The sequence below is a fragment of the Schistocerca gregaria genome, chromosome 2, assembly GCF_023897955.1.
Source record: "Schistocerca gregaria isolate iqSchGreg1 chromosome 2, iqSchGreg1.2, whole genome shotgun sequence".
Lineage (NCBI taxonomy): Eukaryota > Metazoa > Arthropoda > Insecta > Orthoptera > Acrididae > Schistocerca > Schistocerca gregaria.
The window spans coordinates 506,570,199-506,595,169 of record NC_064921.1 but is presented as its reverse complement, the minus strand read 5'-3'; the positions used below and the strand labels follow the sequence as shown (position 1 = coordinate 506,595,169).

Here is a 24,971-nt window from a genome sequence, read left to right as displayed (position 1 = left end):
AAGTTCCTTATTGAGATATGACACTACTGCCTGTTTATCTAATTTTCTGAACATCCTTCTACAATACGGAATCCTTCTACTTGTTTTAGTTGTGCTGAACATATAAATCCTTCTACTTGTGTTAGTTACCTTTTGTAACTTGGTAATCATTGTTGCTACAACTGGCTCATGGTCACTGATAAGAGTTTGTGTGTGGACATCCTCAGATATATATGATATATATTTTAATGAGAGCCTGATCATAGTTATGTGTAAATCACTGCTGGCATGTAAAAGAAATGAGTTAAGAAATATAACAATTGGCCAGTGTGTAGCCATACTTAACACTAAGAAGATTACTGTAATTATAAAACTCACTCATTTAATATCACAGAGAGGGTCCGGAGTTATAATCCTTGGAACACACAAATAACTAACCAACTAATTTCATTACAAATCATTTGAGCTACTAAACAGTAAGCATCTGCACATGTAAAATGATTCTCCAGCACTTGTTGGCTAATTATCTTTGGTATTCGAGAATGAATTTTGAATCGGTAACAGAGACCATGCTAATATGAAACTTTCTGGCAGATTAAAACTGAGTGCCTGACTGGCATTTGAACCCCAGACCTTTGCCTTTTGTGAGCATGTGTTCTACCAGCAGAGCTACATGAGCATGAATCATGATCGTCCTCACAGCTTTATTTCCACCAGTACCTGTGGTATTATCATTCTGTCATTGTTACGTATAATTAACACTTACAACTCATTCCTTGGCCTGTTACACCATGGTGCTTCTTTCCGGTGAACTGTCTTTGGCATTTCATTATACCTTTTTCTCATTTTTCTTGCAGTGTCTATCTCAAGAGATCTATTATATTAGGTTACGAAATATTATATTAGTATTATACTTTTTACAGTTATTTAACCTAAATTTCTGTGGACAAAATTTGTGTTTACTCTATAGTCATAATTATTTATTCTGTCTCTGTTCAGGCTTCCTAATATTTCCCAGTAAGATTTAGTTCATAGTACTTAATCAGTAGCTGTCGTTCACTTGAAGAGAGGCTCAGTCTGCTCAACAGTGTGAGTAACTGATGAAGTTGTATATTATAATTGCTAGAATTGTTAAAGTACTGCTGAATGTAAAATATCACTGTTATTTGCCTCAATGAACATTGGCTTACATTTGGTAATATTAAAATTCACAGTAAAACTGAAAATTTTGAAGTAGCTAGCAGCTTTTGTAGACAAGAGAAATCACATGGAGACTCTTACATTCTTGCTCATTCTTACATAAAATATGGGAAAAGAAATTATTTTAATTGTTTGGAAGTTGCTATATGGAGTAGAGGCACCTAAATGTAATAGTAGTTGCTATTTACAGAGTACCAGAGAAAGCTAGAATTGAAGCTTTGCTTGTGAAATTTCATTGCCTGCTCGAAAATCTTAGTAAAGAAAAAAGGAAAAGATAGTTGTAGCAGCTGACATCAATATCAATATCATAGTTTAAAGCAATGATGTGTCCAAATTCACTGACTTAATAAAAAACTTCGTCTTCGAAGTAATCTTCATGCAACGCGCTAGACTAAATTCAAAGTCAGCAATCTACACTCCTGGAAATTGAAATAAGAGCACCGTGAATTCATTGTCCCAGGAAGGGGAAACTTTATTGACACATTTCTTGGGTCAGATACATCACATGATCACACTGACAGAACCACAGGCACATAGACACAGGCAACAGAGCATGCACAATGTCGGCACTAGTACAGTGTATATCCACCTTTCGCAGCAATGCAGGCTGCTATTCTCCCATGGAGACGATTGTAGAGATGCTGGATGTAGTCCTGTGGAACGGCTTGCCATGCCATTTCCACCTGGCGCCTCAGTTGGACCAGCGTTCGTGCTGGACGTGCAGACCGCGTGAGACGACGCTTCATCCAGTCCCAAACATGCTCAATGGGGGACAGATCCGGAGATCTTGCTGGCCAGGGTAGTTGACTTACACCTTCTAGAGCACGTTGGGTGCCACGGGATACATGCGGACGTGCATTGTCCTCTTGGAACAGCAAGTTCCCTTGCCGGTCTAGGAATGGTAGAACGATGGGTTCGATGACGGTTTGGATGAACCGTGCACTTATCAGTGTCCCCTCGACGGTCACCAGAGGTGTACGGCCAGTGTAGGAGATCGCTCCCCACACCATGATGCCGGGCGTTGGCCCTGTGTGCCTCGGTCGTATGCAGTCCTGATTGTGGCGCTCACCTGCACGGCGCCAAACACGCATACGACCATCAATGGCACCAAGGCAGAAGCGACTCTCATCGCTGAAGACGACACGTCTCCATTCGTCCCTCCATTCACGTTTGTCGCGACACCACTGGAGGCGGGCTGCACGATGTTGGGGCCTGAGCGGAAGACGACCTAACGGTGTGCGGGACCGTAGCCCAGCTTCATGGAGACGGTTGCGAATGGTCCTCGCCGATACCCCAGGAGCAACAGTGTCCCTAATTCGCTGGGAAGTGGCGGTGCGGTCCCCTACAACACTGCGTAGGATCCTACGGTCTTGGCGTGCATCCGTGCGTCGCTGCGGTCCGGTCCCAGGTCGACGGGCACGTGCACCTTCCGCCGACCACTGGCGACAACATCGATGTACTGTGGAGACCTCACGCACGACGTGTTGAGCAATTCGGCGGTACGTCCACCCGGCCTCCCGCATGTCCAATGTACGCCCTCGCTCAAAGTCCGTCAACTGCACATACGGTTCACGTCCACACTGTCGCGGCATGCTACCAGTGTTAAAGACTGCGATGGAGCTCCGTATGCCAGGGCAAACTGGCTGACACTGACGGCGGCGGTGCACAAATGCTGCGCAGCTAGCGCCATTCGACGGCCAACATCGCGGTTCCTGGTGTGTCCGCTGTGCCGTGCGTGTGATAATTGCTTGTACAGCCCTCTCGCAGTGTCCGGAGCAAGTATGGTGGGTGTGACACACCGGTGTCAATGTGTTCTTGTTTCCATTTCCAGGAGTGTATATTGGTAATATTTTAACAAATTATGTGTTTGGTAATGTTTATAATCTATGCAATGATTTAGAAATCTCTGACCACTCTGCATTGTTCATTGAACTACCAAAAATTAGCAAAGAAATTTCATTTAACAAAATCCATATGAAAAGGAACCTCAGTGAAAAAACTTTAATGGTATTTAGTAATAAGTCTGAAGTAGGGATATGGTTGTCACCACTTACAGTCATAAACATGCAGTGAAAGGGCTTTATTGCCATGCCCACTCAATATGCTCAGCGGAGAACGACAAGGGTCTTTTTGTCAGTGACATAGATTTATTTTTCCATACCTTGCCAGATGGTACAAACACATTTATCATTAACATCCACCTGTATGGACGCATTGCACGCGCAGTATGCCTCAATCACTGATTCTTGAGGGTATACATTCTAGTGATGAGACATGGTGCAACTTTTGTGAACTCTGCGAGACAAAGGCTGCATCTCCGAAAGTTCAGTTTTTGGTGTGACCTATGGAGCATCATGACTTTCATAGATGGGAGAAAAAGCACCACTAAATTAATGGATGCACAGTGTGTAATGAGCAAATGAGCAAGACTCCACTTACGAATTTGTGGGGAGTTCCATTAACTCAACCGTGTGGTCTGTGGTGAGAAAGGTCGGAGTCGTGTGTTGCATCTCATTGATCAGCTCACACTGTCCACCTGCTTTGTCTAGTGCAGGAAGGTGGATGATGCACCATTGCCAAAATATGGTATTACAGAAAAGTAGCAAGCACGGGGCCTGTGAATTCCGGGCACAAGTGGAACATCAGTGACCTTGGCAGGTTAATGTATGGTGCGGCATTATGGGAGGAAGGATAATTGGCCCCCATTTTATCGATGGCAATCTAAATGGTACAATGTATGCTGATTTCCTACATAATGTTCTACTGATGTTAATACAAGATGTTTCACTGCATGACAAAATGGCGATGTACTTCCAACATGATGGATGTCTGGCACATAGCTCGCCTGCGTTTGAAGCGATATTGAATAGCATATTTCATGACAGGTGGATTGGTCGTCAAAGCAGAATACCATGGCCTGCACGTTCACTGGGTCTGACGTCCCCAGACTTCTTTCTGTGGGAAGTGTTGAAGGATATTTGCTGTCATGATCCACTGACAATGCCTGACAGCATGCGTCAGTGCATTGTCAATGCTTGTGCGAATATTACGGAAGGCAAACTACTCGCTGTTGAGAGGAATGTCATTACACATATGCCAAATGCATTGAGGTTGACAGACATCATTTTGAGCATTTATTGCATTAATGTGGTGTTTACAGGTAATCATGCTGTAACAGCATGCATTCTCAGAAAAGATAAGTTCACAAAGGTAGATGTATCACATTGGAACAGCCGAAATAAAATGTACAAACGTACCTACATTCTGTCTTTTACTTTTAAAAACCTACCTATTACCAACTGTTTGTGTAAAATTGTGAGCCGTATGTTTGTGACCATTACAGCGCCATCTATCAAAAAGCGAAAAAAGTGTTCCAACTAAAACATTCATATTTCTTTACGTACTACACAAATATGTAATAAAAAATGGGGTTCCTATTTTAAAAAACGCAGCTGATATCCGTTTGACCTGTGGCAGCACCATCTAGCGGGCCAACCATGGCACCATCTGGTTTCCCCCTTCAAGCTAGACAAGTTTTGTTCTTTGTAGTTTTCTCGTTTGATGCTTATTTCGCGAGATGTTTGGCCCGGTCACGATCAGTGGATGATAGGATGATAGCCTTACTGTAAACCCATGTCAAATATCAGAGCATTTAAATAAATTCATCATAAATGTGGCAAAGTTAGATGTCGTACATGACTATCAAAGTAAAACAAATCCCTTTGGACTCCACCAGGAAGCTGAGTATCTCATTGATTTTAAAAAAGTCCAAATAAATGCTGAGGAACATAAACTGTTAGATACATAAAATTATCAGATACATGTGTACTACACAGTAAACAGAATCTTATCACCCATTATTTTGGAAACTGCAAATCCCAACTGTTCCCTAAATGTACATATATGAAATTGTAATCTTCCAACACAGCAGACAAAATCATTCGAGGAGGATTATTTTAACCACACATATAACACAAGAAATGAAAATAAGTTTTTGCTACCTAAACACCAATTGAAATCATTCACATCGACTCCGCAGTATATGAGGATAACAATATGTAACAAGTTAATGAGCAAAAACATATTTGATATGAAGGAATAAATTCTAAATACGAAGCTACAGCAGATTCTGTATGAGAAATGCTACTATTCAGTAGAAAATTCATAGGATGAAATGATAATTTGAGCAAGGGGGAATTAAGTGTTAGATTTCTTACTGTGTGTTTGTATGTACAATAAAATTATATTATTAGCATAATGCTATTGGTTAGCATCAGCTGTTCTACATTTATGGTGAAATTTTACAATTTTGACATGTCTCCTGTACCTAACTCAAATGATCTGGATTATGTACATTAATCAAACAGTAGAAACTCCAGGTAGGATTATACACATTATGATAGTAATAAACCATAATTCACCAATGATTACTATAGTAAGCAGATTCAAATTGACACATATTACTGTACTTATGCAGAGATGAAGAGGTTCCCACAGGATGGACTAATGTGTAATCAGTCTTTGGACTGAAGATGCCAACAAACAACTGTTGACACAAAAAGGTGTTTGTCTCTAATAATGAATTATAATTTATTGTGCACACTTGAAAAAATTCTGAAGAAATGTAATTTAATTTTTTTCTCTGGGAAAAAGTCTAAAGTGCTCAACAGTGGTGGAAATAACCCACACCAACCTTCAGTGAGCCCTACGAGAGTTTCTTGAGGGTATTACGGACACACTGTGAATGCACATCACAATCATTGGAGTGTAAAAGAATTTGTCATCTCTTGAGGTGTGTCCTTAGCTCAACCAGCCTCTCCCCATATGTTTTTGAGTTTTTTCTCATGACTGTCTAATGGTTTCCCCTAAAATAGCTTATCATTGTATTTCCAATAAATTATTTCTTTGATGTTTACTGTCAAATGTTATTTAAATTTGGAAGATTTGTTAAGTATATATTGGTAATAAATCACAAAGAATTCATTAAAGATAAAAGTTTACTATAGAGATAGTTGATGGTAAATATATGCTATAGCTATTGAAAGACAAAAGAGGTGGAGAAAAACCAGTCTTTTGGAAAATGTACAGATTATTATTAGAGAGAAATTTATTGAATAAATGTTGTACAATTTCCTAATGTATGTATTCTGTTGCCCTCCCATATACACGCAATATATTGATAATGTGGTACCTATGAATCTTATTGGTGTGCATGCATGTATAGTACTGAGGGAAATTACTACAGAATGTATTCACTTTTGAAAGCCGCTTTAGTCCCTATATGTGTACACAATATGTATTACAAATGTAGGAAATAACTGAGAGTAAAAATATTTTCTGTGACAATTACAAGGACAGACTTAATTGATTATGTTAACTGGGCATGTGCAGAAAAGCGGAAATCTGTCCATTGGTCAACAGTGCCAGTACTTGAAAGTTTTCTGTAATACATGTGGTGGAGAAACCATCATGCACTTAGGTTGTATTCTATTGCCAGTTTGTGTTATCGGATGATATGAGAAATAATAAGAATAACTTTAGTACAACTTGGTGGTTATAATTAAAATTATTCAGAGAGGTTCAGAGTGGGCTTTAACTATCATAAGGCAACGGAACTTGGTAGATATTCTAATGCATTAATGCACAACCAATTTACGCTGGGAAAAAAAAAGTTCCAGTTTTGAGTACCAGATGCATATCTGGTACTGTGAATGCCAGAAAGCCATATAGAAATGGTCCCATACACAATGTATTAGGTATGGGATGTGGGCAGAAAAGGTCATACAAGTGTGAAAGCCATAGTGTTGATTTTATTATTAACTGCCACTTACACAATTTGTTCAGTATGAGTACTGGAGACATCTGACATGATGCTGTACAATGCCAGATTGGCACCTCGTGGCCAAAATTGGAACTAATTTTTTTCCAGCATTAATTGGTTCTGCATTAGGATGTCTATCAAGTTTCACTGCCATACAGTAATTACAGCTCACACTGAACTTGCATGAGTAGCTGCACTTTAATTGTAACCACCTGGTCCATGTGGATATGAACTTTTTGTTGTTAATTTATGGGTGAATACACATGGAAAACAGTAAAAGAAACAAATCATTTGTAGGTTAATACTTTTTTTCTAAATTTCAAGGCATTATCCATCTGCAGAAACTGGATCAACTCCTGTGAGCGCCTCACATCTCTCTTCTGGGCCAATTATTCTCCACATCCTTGGCACGGCAAGCCTTATCTGCCAACTCATGTTATGAATCTTGCATCCCGACTGGTGGAGGTAATAAACAAAAATAAATTTGCTAGTAGTTTAAAGTTCTGTTTTAAAGAATTTGATTGATGATATATATGTATGTATGTGTGTGTTGAAAAATTGCCGATTGTGTCATGGAAAACTGATCTTCGCCTACAGTATCCAGAAACTTTGTATAACTTTAACACCAGCCTGTACTGAAACATGAGAGAAAATCTATCAGAAGAAAAGCAAATATCAGTGACACTTACTGGTTAATAGTGAAAGAGTGTGTGTGCGAGTTACCAATCTGCTAGTGCACATTTGCAAGGAGTGTTGTCTGCCATGAAGCGGTACTGTTTACTGGAATAATAGTCCCTTATTCTGTAGCACAGTTGCAGGCTGTTTTCTTTATGATAATACAAAGTTTCAGAGGTAATGTAGAAGGACAAATGTAGATAGGGAACTCTAATCAAGACATAGCTAAGTTAAAAGTTGTAAACAAAAATCATATAAATAAAATAACTAATTTAACTGTGGAGCTTGCACAAAGTGCCATTTTCACCAAATATGTTGCAAGTGGTGCCCCAGTTTCAGTACAAGCATGAAACAGTTGCGCAAAGTACTGCCGTACCCATTTGCTCTACCCTAATATTGTTTGACAAACATCACAGGGAATGAGAGTTCTCCCAGGAAGTTCTCTTCTGTCGACACAGGTGTCTCATACATACTTCAAGGGAACAAGCTGGTCACAAAAGAGGACTTCACCTTCTTATCCACCTTTTAGGAAAATTATGACAGTTATGTTCATAAGCAAGATGTGCAATGTGCACTGTTAACAATATATACCTGCATGGAGATCAAGAGGAATCATTTCAGCAATTTGGGAGGAAGGGGTGGGTGGTAAATATATCTCAGGAAAACTGATGGGAAACGGTAAGGGTGTGGTAGGGGAAGCTGATACGGCCTGTTGATTATGGGTGTGTTCTACTAATTGTAACTGTGTTCGCCCATGATATCACTGGAAATCTGTGATTATGTTTAACTGTGTCAACAGCTCATACATGACTATTGTAACAATTTATAAGATTGCATTCCTAATGAAGCAGACTTCATCTGAGTAAAGCACATATATAACAATTTTTGGATTGAGCATTCAACACTGCAATGTCCACATGTTCAGCACTTTCTGCCAGTAGTAGATGTACAGCTGCTATTCCAAAATTACATTCAACACAATGCTCTGTACGATACCCAATTCATATGCAACTGTGCAACTGACTGAGTGTTGATTGAAGACCCCTCAGGTTTGTGTGAAAAGGCATTGCTTGTTACAGGTAAGGAGTCTGGACAGTTTGTTGTCCTCCCCAGTCATTACGTTATGGTACCCTCTTTTTCTCAACCACCTAACGAGTCATAGAAACACAGTCTGCAATTGATTTCATCTACATAGGTAGCTGGCCAGATACGATCAGTAAGCTTCCCTTTGTTTTGATTTTTGGCACACAAAAATCACGGTTGCTGTTTTGATATGTGGCATAATGACATTTCATTAGGAATGATCAACTACATGTCTTATAATCACAGACTGCATTTCTACAAACCTTTACATGAAGGCCCACCTTATCAGTATACACATCTCACCATATGCATTGCATTAGTACAGTTTCCTGTTCTCACCTTTCATGATTTTTGCCTACACTCCTCTTGTTTCCTTAGCTGCCTACATTATAAATAAATATATAGCATTATCGAACAACAATACCATTACTTCATCGCCCAATACAGCTGCAACTGGAACAAATCAACTGCATCCTTCTCCACGGCTTTGATTACTTATCATCATGCCTTAAAATGAAGGACATCCTATCCAAGATCCTTTCTACCCATCCTAAAGTAAAGCTCCACCATCCACCCAACCTCCAAAACATCCTAGTTCATGTATATGGAATTCTCAGTTCCAATCCCTTGCTGCAGGAATCATATCTCTATGGAAGGCCCAGGAGCAAGACCTGCCCAATCCGCCCACCCAGCACTTCCTGTCCCAGTCCTGTCACAGGCCTATCCTATCCCATCAGAAGCTTGGCCACCTGTGTAAGCAGACATGTCATATACCAGCTCTGCTGCAATCATTGCACAGCTTTTTTTTTATTGATGTGACTGCCAATCAGCTGGCTACCAAGATGAAAGACGATCACTAAACTGAGACTAAGAGCAAAGTAGTCCACCGTGTGGCACAACACGCAGCTGAATGTAACATGCTTGATTTCAATTGCTGTTTCACTACCCGAGCTATTCGGATCATCCCCTCCACCACCAGTTGTCTGAACTTTGCACATGGAAGCTATCCTTACAACACATTTTCAACTCCTGAAATTAACCCAGCCTCAACTTACATTAATATACTGTCCCCACACCCACTACCCAACAGTTTTGACCCATTCTGTCCTATCATCTCCTCCATGTTTTCATCCCCTCACCCTATTTGTCTGCTATCCTCTGCCAATGCAACCAAATGTCTTTCTGCTTCCCTGATCCTTTCCTTTTTCACTCCCCATTTCCCCCCTCCCCGCCCCACAACCTTCCAGTGCTACACTTGTTTGCAGCGCAGTCCCTGCATGCTCAGCCCGATAGCACTCTTTCGTCTTGCAAACATCCTGTGTATTAGATTGAAAATAAAACAGTGACTGCTGCAAAAAAAGTTATTTTTATTTAAACATAACACGTTTCGCTGCAGCCAGGCATCATCAGGTTATATAAAACTGTCAAATGAAGTTCATTGCACCAGCTACCAAAGCTCTATGACAACCACAAATGAGGTCTGTTCAAAAAATTCCAGAACGTTGTCCACAAATTGTTTTTATGCTTACCTTCTGCTTATTGTACATGGTCTCATTACAATTGATACACCACTCCCAATGCCATTTTCACTTCTGGAAGCAGTCTTGGTACACCTTTTGCACTGGATTGTGTGATGTGACATCTGTGAATATTCTTTTATGTCGTCTATTGTTGCATGTCTTGGTCCTTTCAAGCTGACTTTCAGCTTCAGAAAATATATATATATATATATATATATATATATATATATATATATATATATATATATATATATATATATATATAAAATAGAAAGAAACTTCCACATGGGAAAAATATATTAAAAACAAAGATTCCAAGACTTACCAAGCGGGAAAGCGCCGGCAGACAGGCACATGAACAAAACACACAAACACACACACAGAATTGCTAGCTTTCGCAACCGATGGTTGCTTCTTCAGGAAGGAGAGGGAAAGACGAAAGGATGTGGGTTTTAAGGGAGAGGGTAAGGAGTCATTCCAATCCCGGGAGCGGAAAGACTTCCCTTGGGGGAAAAAAAGGACAGATGTACACTCGCACACACACACACATATCCATCCACACATACACATGTGCGGATGGATATGTGTGTGTGTGTGTGTGCGCGAGTGTACATCTGTCCTTTTTTTCCCCCAAGGGAAGTCTTTCCGCTCCCGGGATTGGAATGACTCCTATGACTCCTTACCCTCTCCCTTAAAACCCACATCCTTTCGTCTTTCCCTCTCCTTCCTGAAGAAGCAACCATCGGTTGCGAAAGCTAGCAATTCTGTGTGTGTGTTTGTGTGATATAAAAACAAAGATTCCAAGACTTACCAAGCGGGAAAGCGCCGGCAGACAGGCACATGAACAAAACACACAAACACACACACAGAATTACGAGCTTTCGCAACTGGCAGTTGCTTCGTCAGGAAGGAAGGAAGGAGAGGGAAAAATGAAAGGATGTGGGTTTTAAGGGAGAGGGTAAGGAGTCATTCCAATCCCGGGAGCGGAAAGACTTCCCTTAGGGGAAAAAAAGGACAGGTGTACACTCGCACACACACACACACACACACACATATCCATCTGCACATACACAGACACAAGCAGATATCCACAGTGCAATGCTCACGTACGAACAGTGATGAATGTGTGGATGCATTAGTGTGATACAAGAGCCATGAATTGTCTCATCACATTTCACGCTGTTTCCTCCTCACATTTTCCATCATCACCACCTGCCAGTATCATTGATTAACAGTTTGTCCCTGTGGTATGAATTCATAATGAACAATTCCTTCAAAGTCAAAGAAAACCGTCAGCGAGGCTTTGACATTTGAGCAGCCTGATGAGCTTTTTTTGGTTTTGGAGAGTCTTTCCTGACCCATTGTTAAAATTGAACCTAGGTCTCAACATCATAACCATAAACCCACAATTCATCATGAGTTATGATGCTCTTATCAAGCATCTTGTTCTCATTTACACAATCCAAAAGCTCATCACTGATGATTGTGAGGCAAAGGTCTTTCTGGTCTTGATTTGTGAACCATGGGATGAACTTGGTGGCAACACAATGCATTCCAATATGCTGTGTCAGGTTTTCATGACATGATTCAACTGAAATGTTACATTTTTCTGTAACCTTTTGCGTGGTCAGACTTCAACTGGCATACATAATTTTGTTGATGTTCCTGACATGAATGTCATTGGTGGGCATCAAAGAGCATCCTGAATGATGGTCATCTTTAACTTTCATCCAGCCATTTTTAAACTGTGTGAACCATTTGTAACACCGAGTATAGCTTAAGCGCTCATCACCATAGGCTTTCTGCATCATTTAGTGTGTCTCTGCAAAGATTTTCTTGAGTTCATGCAAAATTTAATGCAGATATGTTGCTCGTATGTCATCTTGAAATTCGCAAATGTTCTACTCAGTACAGCACTGAACAATAACTGACATACAACAATGGAACTTCTGTCAGTTACACATTAAACAAAGGCATCTGCATGGATGCCAACCACATTTCTCTCCAATACACCATTGGTGCGAAATTATTTTTTGAATAAACCTCATACACATAGAGCTTCGACAGTCTGTACAGTGAGCTTAAGGTGACAGCTTTATATAATCTAATGATGACTATCCATGGCAAAATGAGTGATTTTTAAATAAAAATAACTTGGCAATTGGAATTATTTTATTTTCGGTGCTTACCTTTTGCTTATTGTACATGGTCTCCTCACAATTGATTAAAATTGATGAAAACTGGATGCTGCATCACTCAGTCAACTGTGGAGTGGAGGGAATACAATCCTGAATATAATGCTTAGTAGATAATTGGCTCAGTTTGGTGTACTGTGTTAGTTTTATGTAATGTCCATTTTTTATCATAAAGTATCTCATAACTCATTTATTAATTTTTTTTTAAATCTTAGTATTGTTTATATGTTAGTATCTACCTCTGCAGGTACATTTAATTTTTTGATTCTGGTGTTGTCATAAATCACAAAGCTGTGGTTTAATAATCATGTGTATCTGAGAATACATGTTCATGCTTTCTTCTTGTCATTTAGATCCTACATATCAGAAAGCTGCACCGGCAGTTAAGTCGTCTTTTGTCAGCAGAGGAGCTCCAAGAACTTCTTCCTGGTGGTCCATTCCATATCTTCTGTGAGCTGAATGTGTTACAGTGCAATCCTTACTCTGATCCTTTGTGGCAGACTGCTGTTGCACAGTATCATCGTATTTTAAAACCAGTTGGAGAACGTGTTGCTGGAAAGCTGCGTAACCAAATTAGTAGGGCTGGTAACAATGTCTTAGAGGTAAATTTTGTTCCTGTAATAAAAAGTAATTCCATGTAGAAACCATATTAAATGTGGACTGTGATATCACAACTGGACAATGTTGTGGTTTTGGGTAGGCTGGCAACAATACAAAGAAGTTGCCACTGGAACAGAACTAGTGATTCTTCATTGACAGCAAAAGAGGAAGTGGAGACTGACAAACGTATAAAATAGTGACTGATTAGAAAAGAAAAGCTTAAATCACTTAGAAGTGAACATAAAAAGAAAACCAAGAAAATTTTACCTAGAGTATTGCTGCAAAAACCATATGCCCTTGTATTTTTGTGCCTTCCAATATTTTCACAACATTCCATTATCTCCTACTGTTTTCCATTGGCCATTTCCTTCTATCAAGTGCCCTGCTCTTGAAAATGTAAATGCTAGAGACTCAAATTTTATTTGTGTAACTATCAGTCTTAAGTCTGTTCATGTTTGAGCAGTTAGTGTGTAGTGCGGCTACATATACAGTTTACTTGGCTTAATTGTTGTAAGATTTATCTCTACATTGATCATTAATTGGTGTTTTTTGTACAGCTTTTGCAAGAATTTGTACGCTGTCGAGAGCTTATTCAGCAACCTGATGTATCTCATATCCTTACACCAGAAAGAGAGGCTTTTCTTGCTGCATTAAAAGAATACATTGCTGCAACGAGTGCAGATTTTTCTTCTAGAAACCACAGTGGATATGAAAGAATTGGGGAAGCATCGGATATGCCATCTATTGTTGCCAACATATGCTGGCTTCGACAGATGGAAAACAAGGTCAGAGTAATATTAAAAATGAAGATAGATTGAATATTGGCACGAAGCTGCTGGATATTTATTTGTTGACAGACATTCATATTTTCTGTTCAGTGATTTTTCAACATGTAGAATTAATGTTCGAGTGTCTACACTGTTATGAAACATTTAATACATTTTTATGTTTAGCTTGACAAATATGAATTTTCACCTATAAATTAAAAGTTAATAAATGCAATCCTTATATTAGAGATTCAGTATGCAGCAGAAGGCAGTAGGTGGATTAAGTTAAATTTACACTATATAATAGATACTACTCACTGTCTTCAAAATTAACTTAACCAACAGTGTACATTTTAAAGCACGTGTTTCTTATCGGAACTGTAGCAGCCTGTTATGTGAACTGTAGCAACTCATTCTCTAGGTCACATTAGAGATACATACTCACATTACTAATTTTCCAAACTCAGTTATCTATAAAATACCAACATCTGATATTTACTACAAAATCTTAATTTGAACATCAAAATATGTAACCAGAATTAATTTTGACTTCTACTTTTAGTCACAATGATAGTTGGAAAATTGATGTAATAATATTTTTATGTGATCGTGAGGCTAATTCTTGCTGTCGCAACAACAGAGTTTGGTGTCATGAGCAAGTTAACACAGGAAGAGTCACTTATAAGATTAAAGATGTGCTGAACTTACTTGTTCAATGAACATTCTCTTAGTTTAATTTAGTGTATGTTGATAAATGTCTATTTTTTGCCATCAGAAAGCCATCTGTTTCTTTTTGAAATTGAAGACTTAAACTATTTTTTGTAATCCAGTTGTGTGCAAGTTCAAATATCATCTGAGCTGTGTCTGTTGTAGTTGAGTTTGTGCTGATGTTAAGTATCTGTGCCTCACTAGAAATTATCAGTATCTTTTAACAATCCTTTAAAGCCTTTGAAGGTGATTTATGTAGACTAGGAAAGCGGTGAGCTTGACACTGAGCATTGTGATTCTCTAAATTTAATGTTCCATCATTAAGAGTTTGATATTAATCCTGTGGATGAGTTAGCTAATACATCCCTCTAGTTTTTGTTATGAATGTCCATCCACACAAGAAGGATGACATTCATAACAAAATATTTTACTTTTCCCATGTAGAGTGTTATGACCCACACAACTGAAAGCTTGTAAAGGTAATAGAATATTTTTTCATGATAAATGTCAGTCATTATTTGCAAATAAATTTTATTATGCTTCACCAGTTTCAACAAATTATTTGCAGATGATAGCTGAAATTTATCCTGAAAAAATAATACTACAATACCAGAGAAGGAAAGTTGCTACTCACCGTATAGCGGAGATGCTGAGTCACAATAGGCACAACAAAAAGATTCACACAATTATAGCTTTTGGCCATTGAGACCTTTGTCACCAGTAGACAGACATACACACACACTCACGCAAACACAACTTGCACACACGTCTGCAGTCTCAGAGAACTGAGTGTGGTTTCAGTTCACTCAGAGAACTGAGTGTGGTTTCAGTTCTCTGAGACTGCAGACATGTGTGCAAGTTGTGTTTGCGTGCGTGCGTGCGTGTGTGTGTGTGTGTGTGTGTGTGTGTGTGTGTCTGTCTACTGCTGACAAAGGTCTTAATGGCCGAAAGCTGTAATTGTGTGAATCTTTTTGTTGTTCCTACCGTGACTCAGCATCTCCGCTATATGGTGAGTAGCAACTTTCCTTCTCTGGTTCTCTGGTATTGTTACATTCCACCCTGGATTTTCCATTGTTTGAAAAATAATACTACAGTTTCTGAAAATGACACCCACGAATAAAATAGTAATAGAATCTGTTAACAGAATAGTTTCTATTGTTTAGGTCTGTAAGGGCACCTCTTATGAGATCATATATCGCTCTTTGTCCATGAGAATTCATTACAAAATCCAAACTAAGAGATGATTAACTAGTTATGCTGTAAAAATATAAATCAGTATTCTACATTAAACTGATTTATATTTTAAAGTTATTTACTTTTCTTCGGTTTTATTGATTGCAGTTGCTACTGCATGTTTAAGTCTGGCAAGAAATATCCTTTGTTAGTCAGTAATTACAAAGATAGCTCAAGGATCTCCTGTCAGAGCAGCACATTTATAGTCATAATGCATTTGGTAAACTCTAAAGTGTTTTGAAAATATAATGTAAATGGATGGATGAAAGTTTACTCACCAAGCGGCAGCAGTAGGAGAAAAAACATAAAAATTATGGAATTGTGTAAGGTTTCAGAGCCAGTAGCTCCTTCTTCCAACAGATGGGTTGAAGGATAAGGAAGAGTAGAGAAGGAAAAGGACTTCTGAGGTTTAGGATATTGGGAGAGTTACTGAAAAGTCACCCAGAACCCTGGTCAGGGAGTCTTACAAGATAGGATGAGAAGAATAAGGGTTTTGTGTTTCAATCTAATGTTCATTGACAATGCAAACAGTGTCTACTGAAGTAAATCTAATGCATTTTTATTTGGTTGGTTCTTAGTGGATGCAGTGTTTACTATCACTCTGACAAAGTAATAATCGGAAGTCTGGCCCCAGCAGCCAGAGGCAGTGGTCACATGTGTGAATTCTGTTAATATGTGTGTGTGTTTTCTAATTAGGAAGAACATGGCTAATATGTTTGACAGTCTTTTTGTTGTGCCTATGTGTGACTCACCATCTCCGCTATATGGTGAGCAGAAATCTGTCGTTTCACAATATTATTAATAACTGAAATTAAACAATGGAAAATCCAGATAGGCATATCAATATTGTAGGAAAAATATGAATATATTTACTTTTCATAATATTGTTACATTCCATTCTGGATTTTCAATTTTAAGTTACAGACAGGCACAGTTAAAAGACACTTACACAGAGCTTTTGGCCACAGCCTTCGTCTACAGAAGAGAAATGCACACCATTTATTCACACAAGCAAGCACACTTCAGGCATACACAATCACCAACTCTGGAAGCTCAGGCCAGATAAAGAATTTCAATAATGAAATTTTCACTCTGCAGCAGCAGATTAAAACTGTCAGACTGAGCCTGCAACTCAGGACCTTAGCCTTCTATCAGCTGAGTTACCCAGGCATGACATACAACTCCTGCTCACACCTTTGCTTCTGCCAGGGCCTCATCTCCTACCTTCCAAACTTCAGAAAAGCTCTCCTGAGAAAACTGTAAGACAAACGCTCCAGGAAGAAAGGATGGTGTGGAGATAGGACATTGTGGAGATAGGGCTCACCAAAGCCTGGGGGAGTTTCGAGAATGAAATTTTCACCTTGCTATCGAATGTGCACTGATAGGAAACTTCATGGCAGATTTAAACTGTGTGCCAGACCAAGACTAGAACTTGTGAGCTTTATTTTTGTGGACAAGTGCTGTACCAATTGAGCTAACCAAGCACGACTCAAGATTACTTCCTCACAACTTCCACCAGTGTCTCATCTCTTACCCCCCAAACAGTACAATCTGCCAGGAAGTTTTATATTGGTGCTCTCACCGGTGCAGAGTGAACATTTCATTCTGGAAACATCCCCCAGGCTGTGGCTAAGCCATTTCTTCACACTATCCTTTCTTCCAAGAGTGTTAGTAGTGCATGTTTCGCAGGAGGGCTTCTGTGGAGTTTGGAAAATAGGAGTCGGGGTATTGGCAGAATTAAAGTTATGATGTCGCGTCATGAGTAATGTTTGAGTAGGTCAGTCGATAGAGCACTTGCCCACGAACGGCAAAGATCCCAACTTTGAGTTGTGGTCCGGTACACAGTTTTCATCTGCCAGGAAGTTTCAAAGCATTCAGTACTTACCAAGGGTCTTCGCTAGAAATAGCTCAGTATAAGTTTAGTACACCCAGGAGCCAAGCTATTTACTAATCAACACTCTCAGTCCTTTGATGCCATAAGCTTAGGACACCAAGGGTCTTCGCTAGAAATAGCTCAGTATAAGTTTAGTGCACCCAGGAGCCAAGCTATTTACTAATCAACACTCTCAGTCCTTTGATGCCATAAGCTTAGGACACCACCATTACGACATGTGATGTGGAATTTTGTGTATCTCAAAGAATGGAGATCTTTGCTTAACTAACTGGATCCTGAATTGTAAGACTGGAATTGATGACAATGTCAAGATACGTTGTGAATATCTTGTAGTGGAAAATTTACATAAAACTTTTAATTTTATTCTCCAAGTTGTATCCAGCAGAGTTATTATCTGTGTAGATCCTGTGGAAATGCAAAAAAGAAAGGGGACATGTTAGGATTACAGAGATAAGGTGTATCACGAAAAGAGTCAGTGTGAATTGGAAGAGGGTTAGTGCCTTCAATATGAGTTCTAACTTGCCATTCCACATCATAACTTGTTTCATCTTGTAGCTTTCTTTAGTTCAGAACAAATTTCAGCTGAGGGAAAAAAAACCAACCACAGGTGAAAGAAGAGGTTCATAACTTTCTGAACAGTATGGCGGCAAGCTGATATGACATGGTCATACAAAAACTGCCACAGCTTCTACAAAAATGCATAGACAGAAATGCTGATAATGTTGAAAAATAGCTAAATGTTCAAGGTGTACACTGATAAAACCATTGTACAAATAAACAGGTCTATGTACATATAACAAAAATAGGAGACCTTACTTTTGGGATTACCTTCGTACAACAGAACAGCAAGGGGCCCAACACACTTCACTAGGGCACACCCGAAGTTACTTCTACATCTGACGATGACTCTCCACCCAAGGTAACATGATGTGTCCTTGCTACCAAAAAGTCCTCTATCCAGTCACAATTTTCAGTTGATTCCCCATATGATTGTACTTTTGACAATAAGTGTAGGTGCAATACTAAGTGCTTTTCCGAAATCAATAAACACTGAATATACCTGGTTGCCTTGATCCAAAGCATTCATTATGGGAGAAATGTGCAAGTTGGGTGAGAAAAGTGAGCATTCAGCTTCATCTGATCAATGTTTTGGAAAACCATTTCTGGTTAGCATTGAGGAGGTGTTTCTGCCCAAGATACCTCATGAAGTTTGAGCTCAGAATAAGATTCTGCAACGAATCAGTGTAAAGGATATTAGATGGTAGTTTTGCGGATCACTTCCACTTCTCTTCTTGTAGACTGGATGACCTGTGCCTTTTTCCAAGAACTGGGCACCATTTTTTGTTCGAGGGATCTACAATAGATTATAGTAAGAAGAGAGGTTAACTCAGCCACAAATTCAGTATTGCATCTGACAGGGATTCATTGGGGCCTGGAGCTTTGTTCAGTTTTAACAATTTCAGCTGTTTCTCAACACCACTGACACTAATACTTATTTCATTCAGTGGTATGAGGATTAAAGTAGGGCAATTCTCCTGTATTTATCTTTGTAAAGGAACTTTTGGAAATGGAGTAAGCATTTCAGCTCTTGGTTTGCTACCCTCAGTTTCAGTTCCTATCTCATTCATTAGAGGCTGAACACTAACTTTGGTGCCATAACAGCCTTTGCAAATGACCAGCTTTTCTTTAGATTTTGTGACATTTCATTTGACAATATTTTGCCATGGTAGTCATTGAAGGCATCACGCATTGCTTTCTTGACAGCCAAACGTGTTTCATCCAGTATCTCTCTATCTACAGTCCTACACATTGTTTCATACATATTATGCAGTAATCTCTGTTTCTGTAGAAGTTTCTTCACTGTGACTATATACCATGAAGGTTCTCTCCCATTATGAACTGTTCTACTGGCTACATATCTACCCAGTGTGTGGACAACTATTCTATTAGCCTTCAGCCAGAGTTCCTCTACATGCTTCTGACCTGTCCTGAATGTTTCAGGTCCCTCATTGAGATATGATATAACTGGTTTTTCATCTAGTTTACTGAACACACACACACACATACACACACACACACACACACATATATGTATATATATATATATATATATATATATATATATATATATATATATATATATATATATATATATATTAAAAACAAAGATTCCAAGACTTACCAAGCGGGAAAGCGCTGGCAGACAGGCACACGAACAAAACACACAAACACACACACAGAATTACGAGCTTTCGCAACTGGCAGTTGCTTCGTCAGGAAAGAGGGAAGGAGAGGGAAAAATGAAAGGATGTGGGTTTTAAGGGAGAGGGTAAGGAGTCATTCCAATCCCGGGAGCGGAAAGACTTCCCTTAGGGGAAAAAAAGGACAGGTGTACACTCGCACGCACACACACACACACACACACACACATATCCATCCGCACATACACAGACACAAGCAGACATATTTAAAGGCAAAGAGTAAGGGCAGAGATGTCAGTCGAGGCGGAAGTACAGAGGCAAAGAAGTTGTTGAAAGACAGGTGAGGTATGAGCGGCGGTAACTTGAAATTAGCGGAGGTTGAGGCCTGGCGGATATCGAGAAGAGAGGATATACTGAAGGGCGAGTTCCCATCTCCGGAGTTCGGATAGGTTGGTGTTGGTGGGAAGTATCCAGATAACTCGGACCGTGTAACACTGTGCCAAGATGTGCTGGACGTGCATAAAGGTATGTTTAGCCACAGGGTGATCCTCATTACCAACAAACACTGTCTGCCTGTGTCCATTCATGCGAATGGACAGTTTGTTGCTGGTCATTCCCACATAGAAAGCATCACAGTGCAGGCAGGTCAGTTGGTAAATCACGTGGGTGCTTTCACATGTGGCTCTCCCTTTGATTGTGTACACCTTCCGGGTTACAGGACTGGAGTAGGTGGTGGTGGGAGGGTGCATAGGACAGGTTTTACACCGGGGGCGGTTGCAAGGGTAGGAGCCAGAGGGTAGGGGAGGTGGTTTGGGGATTTCATAGGGATGAACCAAGAGGTTACGAAGGTTAGGTGGACGGCGGAAAGACACTCTTGGTGGAGTGGGGAGGATTTCATGAAGGATTGATCTCATTTCGGGGCAGGATTTTAGGAAGTCGTATCCCTGCTGGAGAGCCACATTCAAGGTCTGATCCAGTCCCGGGAAGTATTCTGTTACAAGTGGGGCACTTTTGGGGTTCTTCTGTGAGTGGTTCTGGGTTTGAGGGGATGAGGAAGTGGTTCTGGTTATCTGCTTCTGTACCAGGTTGGGAGGGTAGTTGCAGGATGCGAAAGCTGTTTTCAGGTTGTTGGTGTAATGGTCGAGGGATTCAGGACTGGAGCAGATTCGTTTGCCACGAAGGCCTAGGCTGTAGGGAAGGGACCGTTTGATATGGAATGGGTGGCAGCTGTCATAATGGAGGTACTGTTGCTTGTTGGTGGGTTTGATGTGGACGGATGTGTGCAGCTGGCCATTGGACAGATGGAGGTCAACGTCTCGCAAAGTGGCATGGGATTTGGAGTAGGACCAGGTGAATCTGATGGAACCAAAGGAGTTGAGGTTGAAGAGGAAATTCTGGAGTTGTTCTTCACTGTGAGTCCAGATCATGAAGATGTCATCAATAAATCTGTACCAAACTTTGGGTTGGCAGGCTTGGTTGGGTAACCAAGAAGGCTTCCTCTAAGCGACCCATAAATAGGTTGGCATACGAGGGGGCCATCCTGGTACCCATGGCTGTTCCCTTTAATTGTTGGTATGTCTGGCCTTCAAAAGTGAAGAAGTTGTGGGTCAGGATGAAGCTGGCTAAGGTGACGAGGAAAGAGGTTTTAGGTAGGGTGGCAGGTGATCGGCGTGAAAGGAAGTGCTCCATTGCAGCGAGGCCCTGGACGTGCGGGATATTTGTGTATAGGGAAGTGGCATCAATGGTTACAAGGATGGTTTCCGGGGGTAACAGACTGGGTATGGATTCCAGGCGTTCGAGAAAGTGGTTGGTGTCTTTGATGAAGGATGGGAGACTGCTTGTAATGGGTTGAAGGTGTTGATCTACGTAGGCAGAGATACGTTCTGTGGGGGCTTGGTAACCAGCTACAATGGGGCGGCCAGGATGTTTGGGTTTGTGAATTTTAGGAAGTAGGTAGAAGGTAGGAGTGCGAGGTATCGGTGGGGTGAGGAGTTTGATGGAGTCAGGTGAAAGGCTTTGTAGATATATATATAAACAGAAAGAAACTTCCACATGGGAAAAATATATTAAAAACAAAGATTCCAAGACTTACCAAGCGGGAAAGCGCCGGCAGACAGGCACATGAACAAAACACACATACACACACACAGAATTGCTAGCTTTAGCAACCGATGGTTGCTTCTTCAGGAAGGAGAGGGAAAGACGAAAGGATGTGGGTTTTAAGGGAGAGGGTAAGGAGTCATTCCAATCCCGGGAGCGGAAAGACTTCCCTTAGGGGAAAAAAAGGACAGGTGTACACTCGCACACACACACACACACACACACACACACACACACACACACACACACATATCCATCCGCACATACACAGACACAAGCAGACATATGTTTTTTTTGTGTCCAGGACCAAGCGACATCCTCTGTCGCGCGCCGGCCACTAGGCGACAGGGCGGGACGAGACGACGGTGTCAAGCGCCAACCGCCAACCCTTCCCTTCCCTTCCCTTTTAAATATGTCTGCTTGTGTCTGTGTATGTGCGGATGGATATGTGTGTGTGTGTGTGTGTGTGTGTGTGTGTGTGTGTGTGGCGAGTGTACACCTGTCCTTTTTTTCCCCTAAGGGAAGTCTTTCCACTCCCGGGATTGGAATGACTCCTTACCCTCTCCCTTAAAACCCACATCCTTTCGTCTTTCCCTCTCCTTTTCCTGAAGAAGCAACCATCGGTTGCGAAAGCTAGTAATTCTGCGTGTGTGTTTTGTTCATGTGCCTGTCTTCCGGCGCTTTCCTGCTTGGTATGTCTTGGAATCTTTGTTTTTAATATATATATATATATATATATATATATATATATATATATATATATATATATATATGCTGCTGTCCTTTGTACTTTGGTTATCATTGTTGCCACAACTGCATCATGGTCACTGATACCAGTTTGTGGACATCCTCAAAGGGACCATGTCTTTTTGTTGCCATTAGGTCAAATATATTTCCATCATAAGTGCATTCATAAATATGTATTCTGGGTAGTTTTCAGCGAAGGCATTTAGTAAAGTTACACAGGATGTCTTAGCACACCCACCACTAACAAAATTGTAATTTTCCTAATTGACTGTTGGATGATTAAAGTCTCCACTGATCATTAAAATATGGTTGGGTAACTTACGTACAAATGAAATGAGGTTTTCTCTGAAGTTTTCTGTTACATCAGGAGATGAGTCTGATGGGTGATAGACATAATGAATTATCCAGAGGGGTATCTGTTGAGAGGTCAGAAAAACATGTGGTTCCTGAAGAGGGGTAGCAGCCTTTTCAGTAGTTGCAGGAACAACATTTTGGATGATTGACTGATCTGGCCTTGTAACACTAACCAAAACGGCCTTGCTGTTGTGGTACTGACCACAATCTATTAGTTACGATCTTTAGTTTAAAACTGAAGAAACTGCAAAAAGGTGGGAATTTAAGGAGATGGGACCTGGATAAACTGAAAGAACCAGTGGTTGTACAGAGTTTCAGGGAGAGTATAAGGGAACAATTGACAGGAATGGGGGAAAGAAATACAGAAGAAGAAGAAGAATGGGTAGGTATGAGGAATGAAATAGTGAAGGCAGCAGAGGATCAAGTAGGTAAAAAGACAAGGGCTAGTAGAAATCCTTGCGTAACAGAAGAGATACTGAATTTAATTGATGAAAGGAGAAAATATAAAAATGCAGTAAATGAAGCAGGAAAAAAGGAATGCAAACGACTCAAAAATGAGATCAACAGGAAGTGCAAAATAGCTAAGCAGGGATGGCTAGAGGACAAATGTAAGGATGTAGAGGCTTATCTCACAAGGGGTAAGATAGATACTGCCTACAGGAAAATTAAAGAGACCTTTGGAGAAAAGAGAACCACTTGCATGAATATCAAGAGCTTAGATGGAAACCCAGTCCTAAGCAAAGAAGGGAAAGCAGAAAGGTGGAGGGAGTATATAGAGGGTCTATAAAAGGTTGATGTACTTGAGGACAATATTATGGAAATGGAAGAGGATGTAGATGAAGATGAAATGGGAGATATGATACTGCGTGAAGAGATTGACAGAGCACTGAAAGACCTGAGTTGAAACAAGGCCCCGGGAGTAGACAACATTCCATTAGAACTACTAACAGCCTTGGGAGAGCCAGTCCTGACAAAACTCTACCATCTGGTGAGCGAGATGTATGAGACAGGCGAAATTCCCTCAGATGTCAAGAAGAATATAATAATTCCAATCCCAAAGAAAGCAGGTGTCGACAGATGTGAAAATTACCGAACTATCAGTTTAATAAGTCACAGCTGCAAAATACTAACACGAATTCTTTACAGACAAATGGAAAAACTGGTGGAGGCCGACCTCGGGGAAGATCAGTTTGGATTCCGTAGAAATGTTGGAACACGTGAGGCAATACTGACCCTGTGACGTACCTTAGAAGAAAGATTAAGGAAAGGCAAACCTACATTTCTAGCATTTGTAGACTTAGAGAAAGCTTTTGACAATGTTGACTGGAATACTCTCTGTCAAATTCTGAATGTATCAGGGGTAAAATACAGGGAGCGAAAGGCTGTGGTTGGGAAGGGAGTGAGACAGGGTTGTAACCTCTCCCTGATACTATTCAATCTGTATATTGAGCAAGCAGTAAAGGAAACTATTATAACCTTTAATCACAATAATTGCGTGGATATTCACACTCTCTCTTAGAAACAATCCGGCGTACTCGGAAGCGGCAGCGACGGCGGCTGCATCAACACGGACGGTAGATCGGCAGCAGCGACAGGACTGGCGTCTCGGGGTGGTGGAGGCAAAGGATGAGGCGGTGGCACCGGCGTGGCCACCACTCGTGGACGCATCTGGTCGTAATGGCGAACAACCGTGCTGTCGCCCGTACGGATTTCACAAAGTCGGCGGCCGCGAAGAGCCTTGACCACCCCTGGAATCCATTTAGGGCGAGATCTATACCCTCGTGCCCACACGTCGGCACCCACCGAGTATTTTCCCGCACTAGGGGACACAGTACAAGGCCTGACAGGGTAAAGCAGGTGCAGTAGAGTGCGCGGTTGGCGGCCATGCAAGAGT

At 40.6% G+C, this 24,971-nt stretch overlaps 1 protein-coding gene across 1 annotated transcript in view; it reads left to right on the top strand.

The window, feature by feature from the left end:
* The window catches only part of LOC126328907 (cytoplasmic dynein 2 heavy chain 1), a 906,666-nt gene that overhangs the window by 177,934 nt on the left and 703,761 nt on the right, over window positions 1-24,971 (top strand). Inside the window, exons 9-11 of the mRNA XM_049996078.1 lie at window positions 7,325-7,465; window positions 12,827-13,075; window positions 13,631-13,858. Coding sequence (XP_049852035.1) covers window positions 7,325-7,465; window positions 12,827-13,075; window positions 13,631-13,858 — 618 coding nt within the window. The remainder of the gene's footprint in view (window positions 1-7,324; window positions 7,466-12,826; window positions 13,076-13,630; window positions 13,859-24,971) is intronic.